Source organism: Channa argus, chromosome 2, assembly GCF_033026475.1.
Source record: "Channa argus isolate prfri chromosome 2, Channa argus male v1.0, whole genome shotgun sequence".
NCBI classification, from domain to species: Eukaryota; Metazoa; Chordata; class Actinopteri; order Anabantiformes; family Channidae; genus Channa; species Channa argus.
Window position 1 is genome coordinate 2,539,688 of NC_090198.1, and position 16,216 is coordinate 2,555,903.

The following is a 16,216-nucleotide window of genomic DNA, read 5'->3' on the forward strand; positions in this document are numbered from 1 at the left end:
ACTTTTAATTCAGCCCTTAATACTTCTGTACCACTCATTTGCTGCCACTTTTCTGCAGATCTGCCTACCTCCTGGTGGTGTGCTCACCTCAGGCTGTTTGTCACCTACGCTGCTGCCACGAGTGGAAGGCGCTTTAGTCATGGCTCTAATGGTGGTGCACTGTTCCTTAAAGAAAAGCCAGGCTAAAACTACTTATCATGCCAGCGTTCAGTCAGCATTTGCACATCTGGCAGGTTAACCATCACTCATAATTTCTGGATCTTTTGCTGTACATTAATGCTTGTGCATTTATTTCATATGGATACAATAACTTATTTTCATATAATGAAACTGAGCACCAGAGAAAAACAAAAAACAAAAAAAGGAAGGTAGAGCGGTCGTCCACCAATCTCACAGTTGTTGTTTCCATCCCCACCTCCTCCGGTCACATGTTTAAGTGTCCTTGAGCAAGACACTGAATCCCAACTTAGTTTCTCCCGGTGAGCGTTGGCCAGCTGCATAGCAGCTCCATCATCGGTGTATGAGTGTGTGTGTGTGAATGTGTGTGTGAATGGGTTAATAAGAAGCAGTGTAAAGCGCTTTGAGTGCCAATAGGTAGAAAAGTGCTATATAAGTGCAGAACATTTACCATTTACATGTCAGAGTATGACTCAAGTGTTTGCTCTCTTATGATTATGATTAATTTAAGATTAAAGTATATGTGAATGTAATTTAATGTCAGGCCATCTAATATTAATGGTAACCTACTAGTGGTGCAAGCTAAAAGTCAGGGAACAAACAAAGTCAGTGAAATTTAATCAAAAAGAGATATTGCGATTGAAGTGTTGGACTGACTGGATACTAAATGTTAAAAAGCGAAACACTCATAGTGCTGTGTATCACACCAACAGCTGTGGCCTTGCTGCTGACTCATTTCAGAATGAAAAAAAATTGCTGGCTGACTGTTAGGAACTCTCTCATTGCTTCTTAGTCACAAACTGGTAAACTGGTAACTGGTAAGACAGTGGAGATTTGCAGTTGGATTTCAAAACCATCATGACAAAAAAGCACCTCTGACCCAAGAAAATTAATTGTTTTATTGTCTTATTATTGTCTTAATATTTAAAGCAGCCTGTGGACTTGGCTTTTTAAAGTTGAAACAACAAGGTATATTTTACAGTATGGAAGTTATTTGAAACTATTTTTCTGTAGGTATATTTGTGATCTCTACAATATTATGTCGGTCGCATGTTACTGTGTGCTGCGTCTCGTTTCTTACAGGCCGAGGTAGTTAGAACCAAACTACATCGGGTACAGCGGATTCTTGGATATTTAGTCTCCAGCTACCAAACTCCACATCTCACTGTTCTTGAGCAAGACACTGAGCCTTAGGTTGCATGTGTGTGTGTGTGTGTGTGCGTTGTATATGATTTTTATGTCCAACTTTAATTATTCCCCTTTTACCTGAATGAATTAATTAATGAATTTAAATTAACAAGGCCTAAAGATTTATATTTCAGTTCAGTTATTAGGTTTAGTATTTACTTCAGCATGGTCAATTTAAACTAGTACTTGTAAAGGAGGCTTTGTCGCAATTACTTGCACTTTTGGTTTTGTCCCCTTCTCCGTCTGTTCTCAGGGGGTAAAGTTTGTCCTCTCATGTGACCGCAATGTGCCGTGTTTAGTAGGTGGAGTGTGTCTGTTGGAGTCCTTGTAAAATCATATTGACAGGACAGAGCAGGGAGGGGCAGAGAACAACTTCCTAAAACACATTCCGATACCTTCAGCTTGACGCTGGTGTATTTTGGTTCTGTGTTCGCACAACACTAAAGGGAGTTTTGCTGGAGCTGATCTCGATCTCGGAGCTGACCAACTACTTTCGCTTTCCCCTGCGGTGAGCGGTTTCAGAAAAAGTTGGACATTTCCTGAATGGAAACGGACAGTTTGCTGAGCAGCAGTGTGAACACAGCTCCCGGCGATTATGGCTCTAGGTCGGGCGCAAAGCACGAAAGGACCTGGGGCAGGAGACGGATGTCGTACTCTGTCGCCGGGGAGTCGTGTGGTGTCGAGAGGGACACAGGTGAGTGGAGGTCAAGGGGGTTTGTAAAGCGTTCAGGTCGACGGTCTCTGCAAAAATGTCGTGAGAGTGTCAGAACAGGTGAGCCCTGTTCCTCTGTTACTCACTAACACATGTTCACACCACGAAGCAGCAAGAAATCAGCTGAGGACCTAATAACCCATTCGACGTCTCTACAACCTCTATGCATTAAACCTACAGATACATCATGTGAAGATATTCTAGGCTTAATGTGAGCAACCAAATTGAAGAACTTGGCCCCTGAGTGATCTCAGTAGAAAGCATGGTTCAGTAAAATGATCAAAAGCTGTACGCAGTGAGTCATGGACTCCAGGTCCCCTGGAGGACGTTAAACACATGTTTAATTAATATATTGGAATATTATTACTGGAGTATTAATGTTTATGTCACATTTATTCAATATGTAGTTTCAGTGCTTTGTACAAATATGAATCTGTAAAGCTGCCATTAGGTGAATATTTGAGACTTATCTAAAGTTTACATTAATAACCTAATCAAAATCCTTTGCCATTTGTCAGTCAGTTCGTAGTTCAACATGAAAAACATACGGCTGCAGCTGTTGGAGACATTCTTGTGTTAAAATTAAAGCCAACATGTGAGCTCGATTCCACACATCAACTGGAGGTAGAACTTAAATTCAACACAAAAATGTCCATCAGTATCAAACTACAAAAAAGTCATTTGAAGACTAGAACAATGCATGAAATGGGGCTCCTCCGGTCACATGTCGAAGTGTCCTTGAGCAAGACACTGAAGCCCAACTTAGTTGCTCCCGGTGAGTGTTGGCCAGCTGCATAGCAGCTCCCCCATCAGTGTGAGAGTGTGTGTGATTGTGAGTGTGAATGGGTGAATAAGAAGCAGTGTAAAGCGCTTTGAGTGTCAGTAGGTAGAAAAGTGCTATATAAGTGCAGAGGATTTACCATTTTTTATTCACAGTTTCTGTGACAAAGCATCAAAGGCTAAAGCACATGATAAAAATTTGTGACAACTCTCCTTTGTATCTGAGTAATGTGGTCACCCCTTACCTGCAACACTGTATAGTGGTAAACATTCATTGGTCACTCTGTTGAGTCCATGGTTATCGGACTGCATGGGATCCAAGAATTGCTGCATATTTCTCAGCTGAATGTTTAAGCTGCCACCACAATCAAGGTGCTTGACTTGACTGAGTAACTGAACTGTCTGTTGACGGAAGCCTTGCTTTTGAAGCAAATAGAGCTGAAAGTATTATTTAAAATGTTCAGGATAAGGAGATGCTCTGTGGAATTTAAACCGGATTTATGGCAAGAGAATTTCCCACACATCAGTATTCAGCAGCAGCCTGAACTGTCCAGACTGTCCAAATCCAGATTCCAGAGACAGTGCCTTGTTGTCTGTCATCTGTTGTCGAGCAGGTAGCCATTTTAACCTCAGTTTCCTGTTCTTAGCTGGCAGTGAAATAAACCACCATGGTCTTGTGCTGCCCTAAAGCATCCCCTTTACAATTTAGTGTGTTGTGTGGACAGAAATCAGTTTTATACAAGAGTGTGAAATGATATCCCTCTTCATTTTGATCTCTCATTAGGTACCGTTACAAAACTGAAATTTACACTGATAACCAGAGACATCAAAATATGTGCTGGTAAAATAATTTTAACCTTTTAAAGTGTCTGAAAAACTTAAGAGGAGGTATAGTATTTGGGAGAGCCGATGTTGATATTAGCATCCCCTGTTATTTTAGCCATTGAAACTGATGGCTATGTGGAATTCTCATTGCCAAACTGAATTTAACATATTAATAGCACATTACCAACTGTAAACCAACTGTGGTTGGTTATGGCATGATAGTAAGAATTTTCAATAAAGTAAGAGGATTCAATCGTCAGCAGCTCTGAAGTAATAATAATGCACCCACCTCTGTAATTCTTTACAAATACAAATAGGATAAAATGATGTGGGATATCTTGGGCTGTAACCTATAAATGTCAGATACAGCATGTAACAATTTTCCTGGTTAAAATAACAAGTCAATTTTGGATTTTAAAGTGTGAATTTCATACATACTGTTGGCAGACTGATGAATCAAATTTATATTAGCTCTTTAAGCTATTTTACTGTTTTAACTGAATGTCATGCACTTAACGACTTAGCTGCTACAGTCTGTTGTGCATCCATCCCATTAGACTCAGGAAACAGGATTAAATGTGTTATCAGCCAATAATTCATAATGAGCCAACGAGTTTGCATTCAGATAATGACTTTTGAGATATTAATCAATAAAAGGTGCTAATCTCAGATAAATTGTATTAAGGGTATCAAATAATACTTGCTAACAGACTTTAGCCTGATAAAATACTGTTGATTCTAAACCTTCATAAAGTAGTGTAGAGATCATTTATAATTTTTGGTCAGGCCCTAGAAATAATTGATGCTGGGGTTTTCACCTATGTGCAGTGAATGCAAAACCTGGCACAACTGCAGCAGTGTACAAAATAGTATTGTTTAGCACATACTCACACATACTCACATACTTTGAAATTTCAAAGAGAAAATATTTATTATTTTATTGATAATTACTGCTAATGTTATCAAGCACAAGGTACCTCTGGTAGTTTCCCTTTTGTGAGATCAAGCTACTGAAACAAGTGTGAGAAACCCAACACAGAGTTATTGAGTGTTGCAACAGTTTAGCAACTGTGTTTTATGTCCCGTCAGCTGCGCCGACCACCACTGCATGACACATCAAGTCAGCAGCAGTTTTGTGTGTGTGTGTGTGTGTGGCCAGAAGTGATTCATTCTGTCTCTATGCATCTACGGCTGCTGAATGGAAATGCAAAGCCACCAAACATAATCACCTGACAGCTATGGAACAATATGAATCACTGAGGTTCTTATTCTGCTCTAAACTTTTCCGATAAAATCATTGTCTGCATTAGTTACCAGCACTTCGACAGCTTTTTAAAAAAAATAGCTTTTTAAAAGCCTAATCTGAATTCTGTCACTATCACACCCTTTTTGTCTCAAATAATACAACTCAGAACACCTAGAAAACAAAATCTTCAACATACATGTATTTTATGAACAAGATATATTCTGAAGTAAGGAGCTCTCTGATCTTACCTGACTGAAAAACAAACTTTTACCATAGTTTTTCCCCTAAAAGTCCTATATACAATCCTATACACAGATTCACAGCAGTGAGGACCATCACCTAACCTTGTTCATGGTCATACATTGGGATTTTGAGTGTTACAGTAATTACAGTGGGTAAAGGCTACATACAATGTAACACACTAAAACCTGTACGGCTTATACATGTTTTTAATTTTATATTTAAAGTAGTTGGATTTCAGGGCACAATGTGTCCAAGTAGAACTGCCATGATCGTACACTTTGCCAATACACTGATAGAACAACTTCAAAGAAGATCAAATAAGTTTGGGTAAAATGAACAAAAGAAAAACGAAAAAGATATTTTTCATTGAGGAGAAGCGTTTTGAATGTGCATGCAGGAACATTATCTTTTAAATCACTATATGTTCTGCAATGGTTCAGAGAAGGTGTGACCCAAAGAATGCTCAGCATCATGGTGAGGTGAAGTTACTTTATTGTGATAAAAGCAATGGATGAGTTGGGGGTGAGAGATTCAGATGACCAGGAACAGCAGAGGAAATTTGAGAGGAGCAAGACTGGCTCTGACTGCTAGATGCACCTATCAGTGAAACAGATTTTTGAGAGCTACACCAGAAGCAATATTGGGGAGCCTGGTGGCTCAATGGATAGAGCATCAGGTTGAGATGCAGAAGGCCGTGGGATCGAAACCCATCTCACCAGGTGTGGCCCCGCCCACCTACCAATGGCCACCCTGGTGCTGATCCTGACCCTGGATAAAAAAATGGGAGGGTTGCGGCAAAAGGGGTATGCAGCGTAAAAACTGCTCAATGCCCAATCAATGTGCCAAACATTTTCCTCTTTGGCGACGCCTCATGGGACAAGCTGTTGATCTTTGACACCAGAGAGGATATTGACAAGTAAGTGCGTTAAAGTTAACTTTAGGATAAAACACCTGGAGAGTTGAGCACAAGCAGCAAAAAACAATGTATAATAATAGAAATTACTTTACTCTTAGTATTCAAAAACATAGTCAAAGTATCATAGAGTACAAATTAAGAATGCATTAGCTCTTGTATATGGGATTATTAACACATTTTGACACATTTGTTATAAAGGAAACACTAGTACAAAGGTCAGAATTAGCCAAACACTAATTTAATTACCACATTGATGTGATGTGTAATATTAATATTTGAGGGCACTGTGGTTTCCTCACACATGAAACACATTTATCAGATAGAAAATAACTTTGCGGTTTTCCATCGTAATATAACCAAACTTAACAGAATTAACTTACACAGAAACTTAAAATTCAGGTATCCAAGTATCTTTCTATGCAGCCTTGTGTGTGCTTCTACTGCAAATACAAAAACACTTATTTAGCACACATGACAACAATAATTTGTCCAGGGAGGATGAGGAAAAAAAGATGTCTGATGCAGAAGGTCCAAGGTTCCAAGGCCTGCTGTAGCCTTTCTGTGGGATTTATGCATGTTCTCCATGTGCTTGAGTTGGTTTCCTGGTACTTTAGTTTTCTCCCACAGTCCAAAGATATGCATGTTAGGTCCATTGGTGACTAAAAATTGGTCAAAGGTGTGAATGAGGTTTGTTTGGTTGTTTGTGGATCTCTCTGCGTTGGCCATGAGATAGACTGTCAATTCAGTGACAGCGGCAATAGGCTCCAGCCCCCCCACCCCTGAACAGATTGAGCTGTTAAAATTGTTGCCATGGAGGTACATTTAGAATTTGAAACGGGACTCATTCTGTACTTCTACAGAATCTACTTTAGTGTGATAATCCTACTCAGGATAATTAGAGAACAATCAGTGCTGTATGTCTGGATAGTTTTTGTATTTACTGTATTGTAGTTTCTGTTTTCAGTATTGCTTCCAGAAAAAAACAAACCTTCATATCAGCCTCCAACCCAACCAGTTGTGCAGACAACAGCATCTCAGAGACTGTGTTCTGCTGTAGTAAGGGGGTGTTTTTTGCATATTATCTTGTTTAGGATCCATAACTACACAGGTGATGATTCGGAACAGCGGAAACTACTGTGCTCTGACACCACCTCTGCACTTTGTTCAGTCATCTTCTGAGACATTTACTCTCCTTTTTTTGCTGTCCATAGGTAATGAGGAGCTCTACATCCACCAAGCAGTTGTATTCATCGAGGATGCCATACAGGTAAGAAGAATATTTTTTTTGGCAGCTAGAAAGAAAAAGAATATGCATTCAAAGGGATAAACAATATACAGTATTTGTTTGTCCTGCGTGGCAGAACGTATGCTTCAGTCCTCCCTTTTCTAGCTAAGGAACAGTGCAGAGTCAGAGCCTTTATTCTCTCTAAACATTTCTAAAAAGGCATCACACCTGGACTAATTGAACCTGTACTTCTCCTAAATCCTCCCAGTCCAGAGGCTTCTACCTAGTGTAACACAATTACTCTAACTTTAGATTGTATCTAGTTGCTCTCTGTCACTATGACTGATAGTATGACTGATCACTATAATGACTGATCATGACTGAAACGTTTGCTCTTAACAAACATTACATGCTTTACATGGGCAAGAACCTTTGTAATAAAAAATCAGGTCTGAGGTCCATTGGCACCTTCACCTCTAGGAGAAGGTAAATGGTCTTCACGTATATAGCACTTTTCTACCTATTCTACACCGCTTCTTATTCACACACACTCATTCACCGATGAGGGAGCTGCTCTGCAGCTGGCCTACATATTTACCAGGAGCAACTAAGTTGGTGTCTTGCTCAAGGAAACTTCAACATGTGACTGGAGGAGGTGGAGATTGAACCAACAACTGTGAGATTGGTGGACAACCACTCTACCTTCCTGTGCCCATGGACTGGTCTAAATACAGAGGCCCCTGAGGCTCAGGAGGTAGAGGGTTTTTGACTCCTCCTATTCACATATTAACTTAGTTGCTTCCAGTGAGCGTAGGCCAGCTCCATAGCAGCACTACATATGTGTCTGATAAGTGACAGATCTAAATTAAAAACTTCTTTAAAAGTGGCAAAGTAAAATGATTTGTTTTGGTTTTACTATTTGCTATAATCATCTAGACACAGCAGGCTGCTGACCCTGTTTTTATCTCTAAGCACAGATGTACAGTATATAGCAATATGTGGCATTGATCTATTAGTTTATATGTTTAGGTATTTAAATGGTAGATGTATTCTAAAGGCTTGGGTGTAGTAGTTAATGTGAGGCTCTAGAGTCACCAGTGTCATATTTTGACACCTTCAGGCTGTGCTATCCTAAAGTAAATGGACTGTCTAAATCCACCCCTCGCCCTATCCCTAAACTCAGAGGCAAATGAAGCATGTGTTGATAGAACGTCAGCTATCAGAGCTTAGAACTAACAGCTACCATATCAAAATCTTAAAAAACGAAGAAAAATATCTGCAACTGGTACAGATTATCACAGTTTTCATAGTGAGTACATTTTGCCTCCTTGTTTTTTCTATTTTGTATGTTCCTCTTATATTTTACATTGCCTGGACAAAGTCCTACTTTTAAAGTTTGTTACCTGCTGACAGTACCGATCCATCAACCACCGGGTGGATGCCAGCTCACTCCGCCTGTATCGATGGTACTACTCCAGGATATGCCAGTGGTAAGTCCACACCTTTTAACACCTGCTCAGGCAGGATGAAATACGATTACACCTGAGTTTACCTTGGAACTAAAACTTCTATACCCACAGTGTTTAGAAGAGCAGAAACTGTGGAGCTGCTCATTATTGGTGACAGAAGTCCTTTTTTTTTTACAGAAAACATTAGAAGAGTAGTAACACTTTTAGAAATATAAGCCAAAAAGTTTTATTCAGATCAGTTGACTTTCTACAGAGATTACGTCAACATGTCCATTCGTTTGCTTTAAATCCTCCTGACAGTTGGAGACAGATCAGCTCTCTGGGTAATTTCCAGAGCAACTCATTCAAACATTTGCCTTCTTACATACATCACCTCCCTGTAAAGTCCACAAGAGATCGGTGTTCCAGTGCTTATTTTGTAATTGCTACAATAATGACTGTAAATTACAGCATGTGACTGCTCTACAAAAAGTCTCGCAGCTACAAAGAAATTGGGACTTTGTGATGATCTTTGTCTGTAACACAGTTTTGAACAATGGTTTGTACATAGTCTCCTTAGATAATGTACTGGTTCATTTAGTTCCAAGCAGGGTCCCATTATTCACCTGTCAGAGTGCAAATGACAGAAAAGTGTGATAATGACAGGTGCATTTGAACATGCCACTGTATACTAGTTGCATTCTGAAAAGGGTTGTGGACAGTTGGAGCCAGTCCCAGCTGACATGGGGCATTAGGCAAGATAAGCCCTGCACTCATTACTAGTGTATCACACATTAAGATGGACAAGCAGTCATGCTTCTTATTGGTATATTCACTGTAAATACTTTTAAAAAGTTGTGCTATTTTCAGATTTTTCTACGGGTAATTTTCTCAAAGCACTACTTTAAAAAAGGGCCACTGTCCAGGATTAGATCTACTTTTCATGTCCATTCAAATATCTTGCCATGATTTACATAAAACAACCAAAATACTCTGTAGCAGTCCATTAAACATCAATACGCTCCTCAAGAATTTCTGTTACGTCTCATGATAAAATAACTTTTGTACTAGCTGAATGTGCATTATAGTCATGTTATGGTTTATGTTAACTTTGCATCCCCATATGGAATATTTCAGTGTAAGGGGATGCAAACATGTATACCCAACTTTATATTGAATACTCAAAATTTAAAGTGATATTTTTCCTAACTTGATTTGTCCACCCACTCATCTGTCTTTCCCTGTCTCAGGGGTTTGGGCCTGACCATTACGGTGTTGTTGTTGCTGGCCTTCGTGGAGCGCCCTTCCTCTCTGTCTGTCTCCTCAGACCCTCGATATCGCTCTCCACCCTGGGAGCCTCCATGCGGATTTACTGAGAGCATTGAGATGGTCTGCCTCATCATCTTCTCACTAGACCTTGGTATTAAGGTAACAACAACTTGGCTAGAAATTTCCAGAACATTTGGAATTGTCTGGTTTAAAAATTGACTTTGACAAGGTATTTGTCACGTCTCCAAATATTCACACTGATCTCATATTTGTTTTCTAATTATTTATCAACTTGGACCACATCTTGACTTCATCAGTTTTGTTTTCAGAGCTACCTGATTGGTTGGGAGGAATTCAGAAAGAACAAATGGCTGATTGGCTACTCTGTAGTCATTTTAGTCTCTGTCATCGACTGGGTGTTGTCTCTCAGCATGCTGTGTGATGAGGTGAGGCTATCTAATGCTGTGCTCAGTTGTTATTTAATCAACTGAACATCACTGGTCATTCAGAAGTGAAGTAGAAATAAGGAAGAAATAGTCTTTCCTAGAGTCATTAATTCTGTTTTCATTATCAGCAAAATTCCTCCCAAAGAAAACCAAAGCCACATATCACAGTTTGGTATTTTGTGCTTTGCTGCCATGATGTCATACGACTCCTTGATGTGCTCCATTAACACGATGAGTGTACAGTCATCCAAATGTAAAGTTGTGTTCAGACACAGTTGATACCCTTGGTAAATAGCATAAAACACAACCTACAGCTGATGATGGTGGGAATGTCCTTAGATTAGAAGTACTGGACAAATAAAAACATTGATCAGCCACTGTTTAAAAAGTTAGATTATTATCATTCTCATTACAACGGTTGTAAATGAGTGTTTGGAACAACCTTCTTGGGCAATCAGCCAATAATTATTGACTTTTTACTGACAACAACACACCATCAGTACTGTAGTTAAAAGTCTGTATGCTCCAAATGACCAAAGTGTAGAGGAGGATCAGCACCAATGGCATTGGACCAGTAAAACACCAACATACCAATACCAATTTAGTGTTTAGTGTTAAGTTTTTAGTCTCGAAATCAAGAGATTTAAATTTGAATCTTGATTGGTTTATCAAATAAATGTTAATGTTTTTAGAGATATGAGGACTGTCTTTCTCCCCCTGAGATAAGAAGACCAGAGATTTAGATTAACTCATCAACTACTGTCATCATTTCAGGACACAATAGTTTTTATCTCAGTGACCCATTTAGTAAACTCGTGGCTGTGCTTTGTTTTTAGCATAACATTTAATACATCAAATTCACATAGCAGTTTGGCCAAAACATTAAAACCACCTCTTCTTATAATGCACTCCAGTACGACTCCACTACCCACTTTGACCTCAATAATAAACACATAGTAGAATGATCACCTTTCTGGCAGTTTTAACCTAAAAAATGAGAAATTATAAATCTGTAAAAGTTGAATTTATGACAGAGCCACTGTACTGGATTGCGTTAAATTGCACAGGTGGTCATACTGTTTTACCTGATCGGTGTATAGCTGAACATTTATAACAAATTTGCTTTTCATTATTAATCAGAAACTGAGAGTACGCCGTCTACTGCGCCCCTTCTTCCTCCTGCAAAACTCCTCCCTGATGAAAAAAACATTGAAGTGCATCAAGAGGACTGTGCCAGAGATTGCCAGGTTTACTTCTATACTCCCTCATTTATGGTCATCTTATGCAACATAAATAAGCTGTTTTGTCCGAACTAGCCAGCCTCTGTGGCAATCACAGAATTATGATGTATGCTAGAACACAGATGGGTAAATCAGAAGCTCGGCAAACTGGGTCACTGAGAGTGGCAGGCTTCAGTTTTTTAAATTACTGATTGATTAAGTGTCTACATGTGTGTCTGCTTCTATATTATAAAGTTACAAAAGCACGACTGCTCACTGATCTTCTTTCTGATAGTGTTACAGTGTCTAAAATACACAACATTTCCAAAAATTTCTATGACATAAAACAAATTAACAACATGGTGGAAAAGTGTTGGGGTTAGCTTAGGGGCTAATTGGCACCAACAAATGATTGGAAAAGTAAAGAGTAAAATTAGTACATCATAATTAGTACATGCTGCTGATCAGTGGCTGGTGCGGTGTATCACGTCTGTCCCATTGTCTTTTAAAGCGGCAGTAAAACTCATTCAGGCAGTTGGCCAGGCGCCGGTTGTTCAGAGTGGGGGGCTCTAGGGTTGTAGTTAGCTTTGCCTTCAGCTGGCTGAGAATTGCTGTTCATTCTCTCACCATGCACCGATTTAGCTCCGTTCACCTCTTTGCTAAATCTGTACTTAGCCTCTCTGTAATTGACTTCGTCCCCACTTTTGAATACGGCCTCTTTCTCTGACCGCCGCTGTCTAAGGTTAGCTGTGAACCAGGGTTTGTCATTGTTATAACTCACCTTGGTGCGTGATGGAATGACACTGTCCTCACAGAAGTTAATGTCGGACGTCAGAGTGTCCGTGTACTGATCCAGACTGGTAGTGGCAGACCTAAAACTATGTGAAGTTACAGTAAAATTATTAGCGACAAGGAACTGGAAGCAAATATCCTACGTCTCTGTCCTACAATTTTAAACCATGCTAATGAGTTGATCTCCGGACAGAAGTTTGTTTTGTAATTGTGAAGTTATTTCAGGCATCAATGTTAAAAGACAATGTACATATGCACTGCCTGGCCAAAAATGTCTCCATTTGATATTCAGTACAATGAATAATACATCTCAGCTGGCAAGTTCTTCAACCCTAACTGATGCAATGAATAGCTGACCACTTGAATATTGTGTACTGAACGACCAGGTTTTCCATCAGTGGAGTTTATCTTCCCTAACAGATGTACAGATGTATTTCAAGACAAAAATGCCAGGGTTGGCTGACAGGCTGAGAGAAGCATGAGACATAATTTTCACATGTGGACTTTGAACTTAAACTCAATTAAGAAGCCTGGGATGTGCTGGAGAAAACTTTAAGTAGTGCTGCAATTATCCCATCATCAGTGCAAATCCCTCCATCAATTATCTTAACTGCTCAACCCTTTCAGGGTCTCCATTCCACTAAGTGTGTGTGTGCGTGTGTGTGTGTGTGTCCTCCTGTCTCTGCAGTGTCATCCTGCTGCTGGCGCTCCACCTCTGCCTCTTCACCATGATTGGCATGTTACTGTTTGCTAAAAATGAGGTGAGTTCAGATATTTTTGGCCACACAAATATCACACAAATCAACTCACCTTCAAGGGTCACTTCCAAAAAAGTACAATTATAAAAACATGAAAAAGAAAAGCTTTAACTCATCGCGTGTTGAAGTCTTTAAAGGAAAAGGTGAGTTTATGAGGCAACTTAACACAGTTTAACTTAGGCCCAAACATACCGTAGTCACATGTTGTAAAAACATGATATATAACATGAGATGTGTTAAGAAACATCTCAGCATGCACCATGGTAATAGATTCAGGTAAATAGCTGTCATTTTACATGTGTTTCTTCATTTTATCACCACTGTTTTATATTATGTTGTGACTGGTGCTACTTGCATTACTGTTAACTTAGATACCATCACTGATTTTCTTAGATTATGAACAATGTTGGAGCTTGAGCTTGTTGGACCTATCATATGCAAAGTCTGGTACTAAGCTACTTGAGTTTTAAATGTTTCTAAAATATCTTGGGAAAATGTAAAAAAAGTGAATTCTACACTAATCACTTAAGAAGTGTTAGTCTTTAAATAATGAATCTTGGCTCCACTGGTTATTTTGCAATCAGAATCTGAGTTTACATAATTTTGTTTATAGCATCTCAAAATCTGGGTTTTTTCATATTTTAGTGTGTTTGCTATCTATTTTATCATGTATGAGTACATGCAATTGAATTATGATTGCTACGTCAACAGAAAATTCCTTTTTTTTCTTTTTAGAAATTGAAACACTTGTATTTGAAAATGACTTTATGTCTTGGTCTGGATCCTATGACAACAGATCCATGTACATTTTGAACCAGCTTTATTCGTCAGCACTGTATGACTGTATTAGCTTAGTTTCTTTTTTTCTCCCATAGTTGTTCCGTAGTTGTCTTTCTCCTTCTCTGTCTCCCTCTCTGTCCGTTTCTGCAGGTGTCCCCAGCTTTAGAGCTGTTTGATTTCCAGTGTGCAGCTACTGGTCCTACCAACCTGCAGAATGTTTTACTGTTGCTTTTTGTTGCTCTTTTTTTTTCTTTCTCCACTTTCCACTCACCCCAACCAGTTAAGGCAGATTGCTGCCCACCATGAGCCTGGTTCTGCAGGAGGTTTCTTCCGTTAAAGGAAGTTTTTTCTCCACTGTTGCCAAGGATTTTCTCAAGGGATTTGTTGGGTTTTCTCTATAGATCACCATAGTCTTGACTTTATTATGTAAAGTGCCTTGAGATGACTTTGTTGTGAATTGACACTGTATAAATAAAGTATTATTTAATTTAATTGAAAAGTTTCAAAGAACCAAGTTCCAGACTTATGTCACATAATTTATTCAACATTTTAATCTGGATTCAGCCACGTGTGTGGAATGAGGCCCATTTAACTCTCCATCAGTTTGTAGGCAATCTGTGTTAAACCCATAGTGACTGATAGATTAAAACAGCAAAAGAATTTGACTGATCTAACTGTCCTTTAATTCAATTCAGCAGCTGCACACTGGAAAGCACACAACTCCAAAGCAGGGGAGACCTGGAAAAAGGGACAGAGACAGGGAGACAGAGAAGGGGAAAGACATTCACGGGAGAAAGAATAGGTTTTAAGCCTAGACTTAAAAGTAGAGAGGTGTCTGCTACCTGACTCTGAACTAGGGGACTGGTTCCACAGGACAGGAGCTTGATAACTAAAGGCTCTGCCTCCCATTCAACCTTTGGAGATTCTGGGAACCATGAATAGGCCTGCATTCTGAGATCGAAGTGGTCTACTGGGATGATATGGTGCCATGAGGCCTTTTAGATATAATAGAGCTTGACTGTTAGTGACCAACACACTGTTGTCATTCCACACATGACTTGCAGCAAAATACTAACCTCATTTCCAAGAAAGTTGGGACATTATGCAAAATGTCAATTAAAATAAAATTAAATAATTTGCAAATAATTTAAAACTTATTTTTGTTTGTAAATAGCACAAACACAATATATCAAATGATGAAACTAAGAAATTTGAGCTGCTCCATAAGTTCAACCTGTGTTTCTGTCCAGGATCCAAAGAAGAATGGGGAGTGGGAGATGCATTTCAGAAACTTGCCTAATTCCCTTACCTCTCTGCTAGTGTTGCTCACTACTGCCAACAACCCAGATGGTATGCAATTATTCATTTTTGTAGATCCCTGTTAATTGTTTTTGTGGTTGAGCTGATCATATTCACTTCATACCTTTAGTGATGATCCCTGCCTACTCCCTCAACAGAGGCTATTCCATCTTCTTTGTTGTCTTCAGTGTAATTGGTAAGCATCAGGTATTATTGTCTAAGTTAGTGCAGCAGCTTTAAGTGATAGTAGATGATTCTGTTACTGTTCAAGTCAAATCAGTGTTGCAGAGAGATTGTATTTTGCTTCCCAACAGGGACCTACTGTCTGATGAATTTGCTGACAGCCATCATCTATAACCAATTCAGGGGATATTTACTGGTGAGTCACATGTGCAGAGAGTTAGCTCCAGTTGGATCATGTTTTGAGCTTTTCAGAGACATGAACAAACAATTTAGGCCTGTTCTCAGCTGGGAAAAATGGGTGTGTCATTACAGCTAGTGCTTTGGAAAGACTGGCCTTGGCGGTGAAGGGCTGACAGGAGGAATCATGATTCATAGCCATGGCATACACCCAATAATGCAGTTATTGGGTGTATGCAGTCTGTTATCAAATTGTTGAGCCTTATGGTTACCACTTCAGCAATGGCACTGTAGTAGTTTAGTAAAACACACTCAGAATGGTCAAAATTAAAGCAACTAAGATATCCTGACTTTTCCTAGTGTGAACACCAAAATGCTCCTCTTCCTACATTTCTCATAATCCAATAGTATCTGTGCCGAGCCAATAGACCGTTCTTTCAGGTCATACTTTATACCGTTTCTGTAGCTAAAGCTGTTACATTCACCCGTTCACCTGGCATAAACCTCTTAGTGAATTGCATGCTTTTACTGC

At 39.3% G+C, this 16,216-nt stretch overlaps 1 protein-coding gene across 4 annotated transcripts in view; it reads left to right on the plus strand.

Annotated features, from left to right (window-relative positions):
• The first annotated feature begins 1 nt into the window (after position 1).
• Positions 2–16,216, plus strand: part of tpcn2 (two pore segment channel 2) — a 29,492-nt gene continuing 13,277 nt past the window's right edge. The window contains exons 1-10 of one of the 4 annotated variants that reach the window (XM_067494444.1): positions 2–233; positions 7,299–7,354; positions 8,726–8,802; positions 10,011–10,188; positions 10,359–10,475; positions 11,616–11,722; positions 13,176–13,248; positions 15,276–15,375; positions 15,455–15,520; positions 15,639–15,703. In XM_067494444.1, the coding sequence (XP_067350545.1) occupies positions 140–233; positions 7,299–7,354; positions 8,726–8,802; positions 10,011–10,188; positions 10,359–10,475; positions 11,616–11,722; positions 13,176–13,248; positions 15,276–15,375; positions 15,455–15,520; positions 15,639–15,703 (933 nt within the window). In that variant the 5' untranslated portion in view covers positions 2–139. Of the gene's footprint in view, positions 234–1,644; positions 2,060–7,298; positions 7,355–8,725; positions 8,803–10,010; positions 10,189–10,358; positions 10,476–11,615; positions 11,723–13,175; positions 13,249–15,275; positions 15,376–15,454; positions 15,521–15,638; positions 15,704–16,216 lie in introns of those variants that run through there. The other 3 variants (XM_067494452.1, XM_067494434.1, XM_067494461.1) reach the window with 3 other exon arrangements.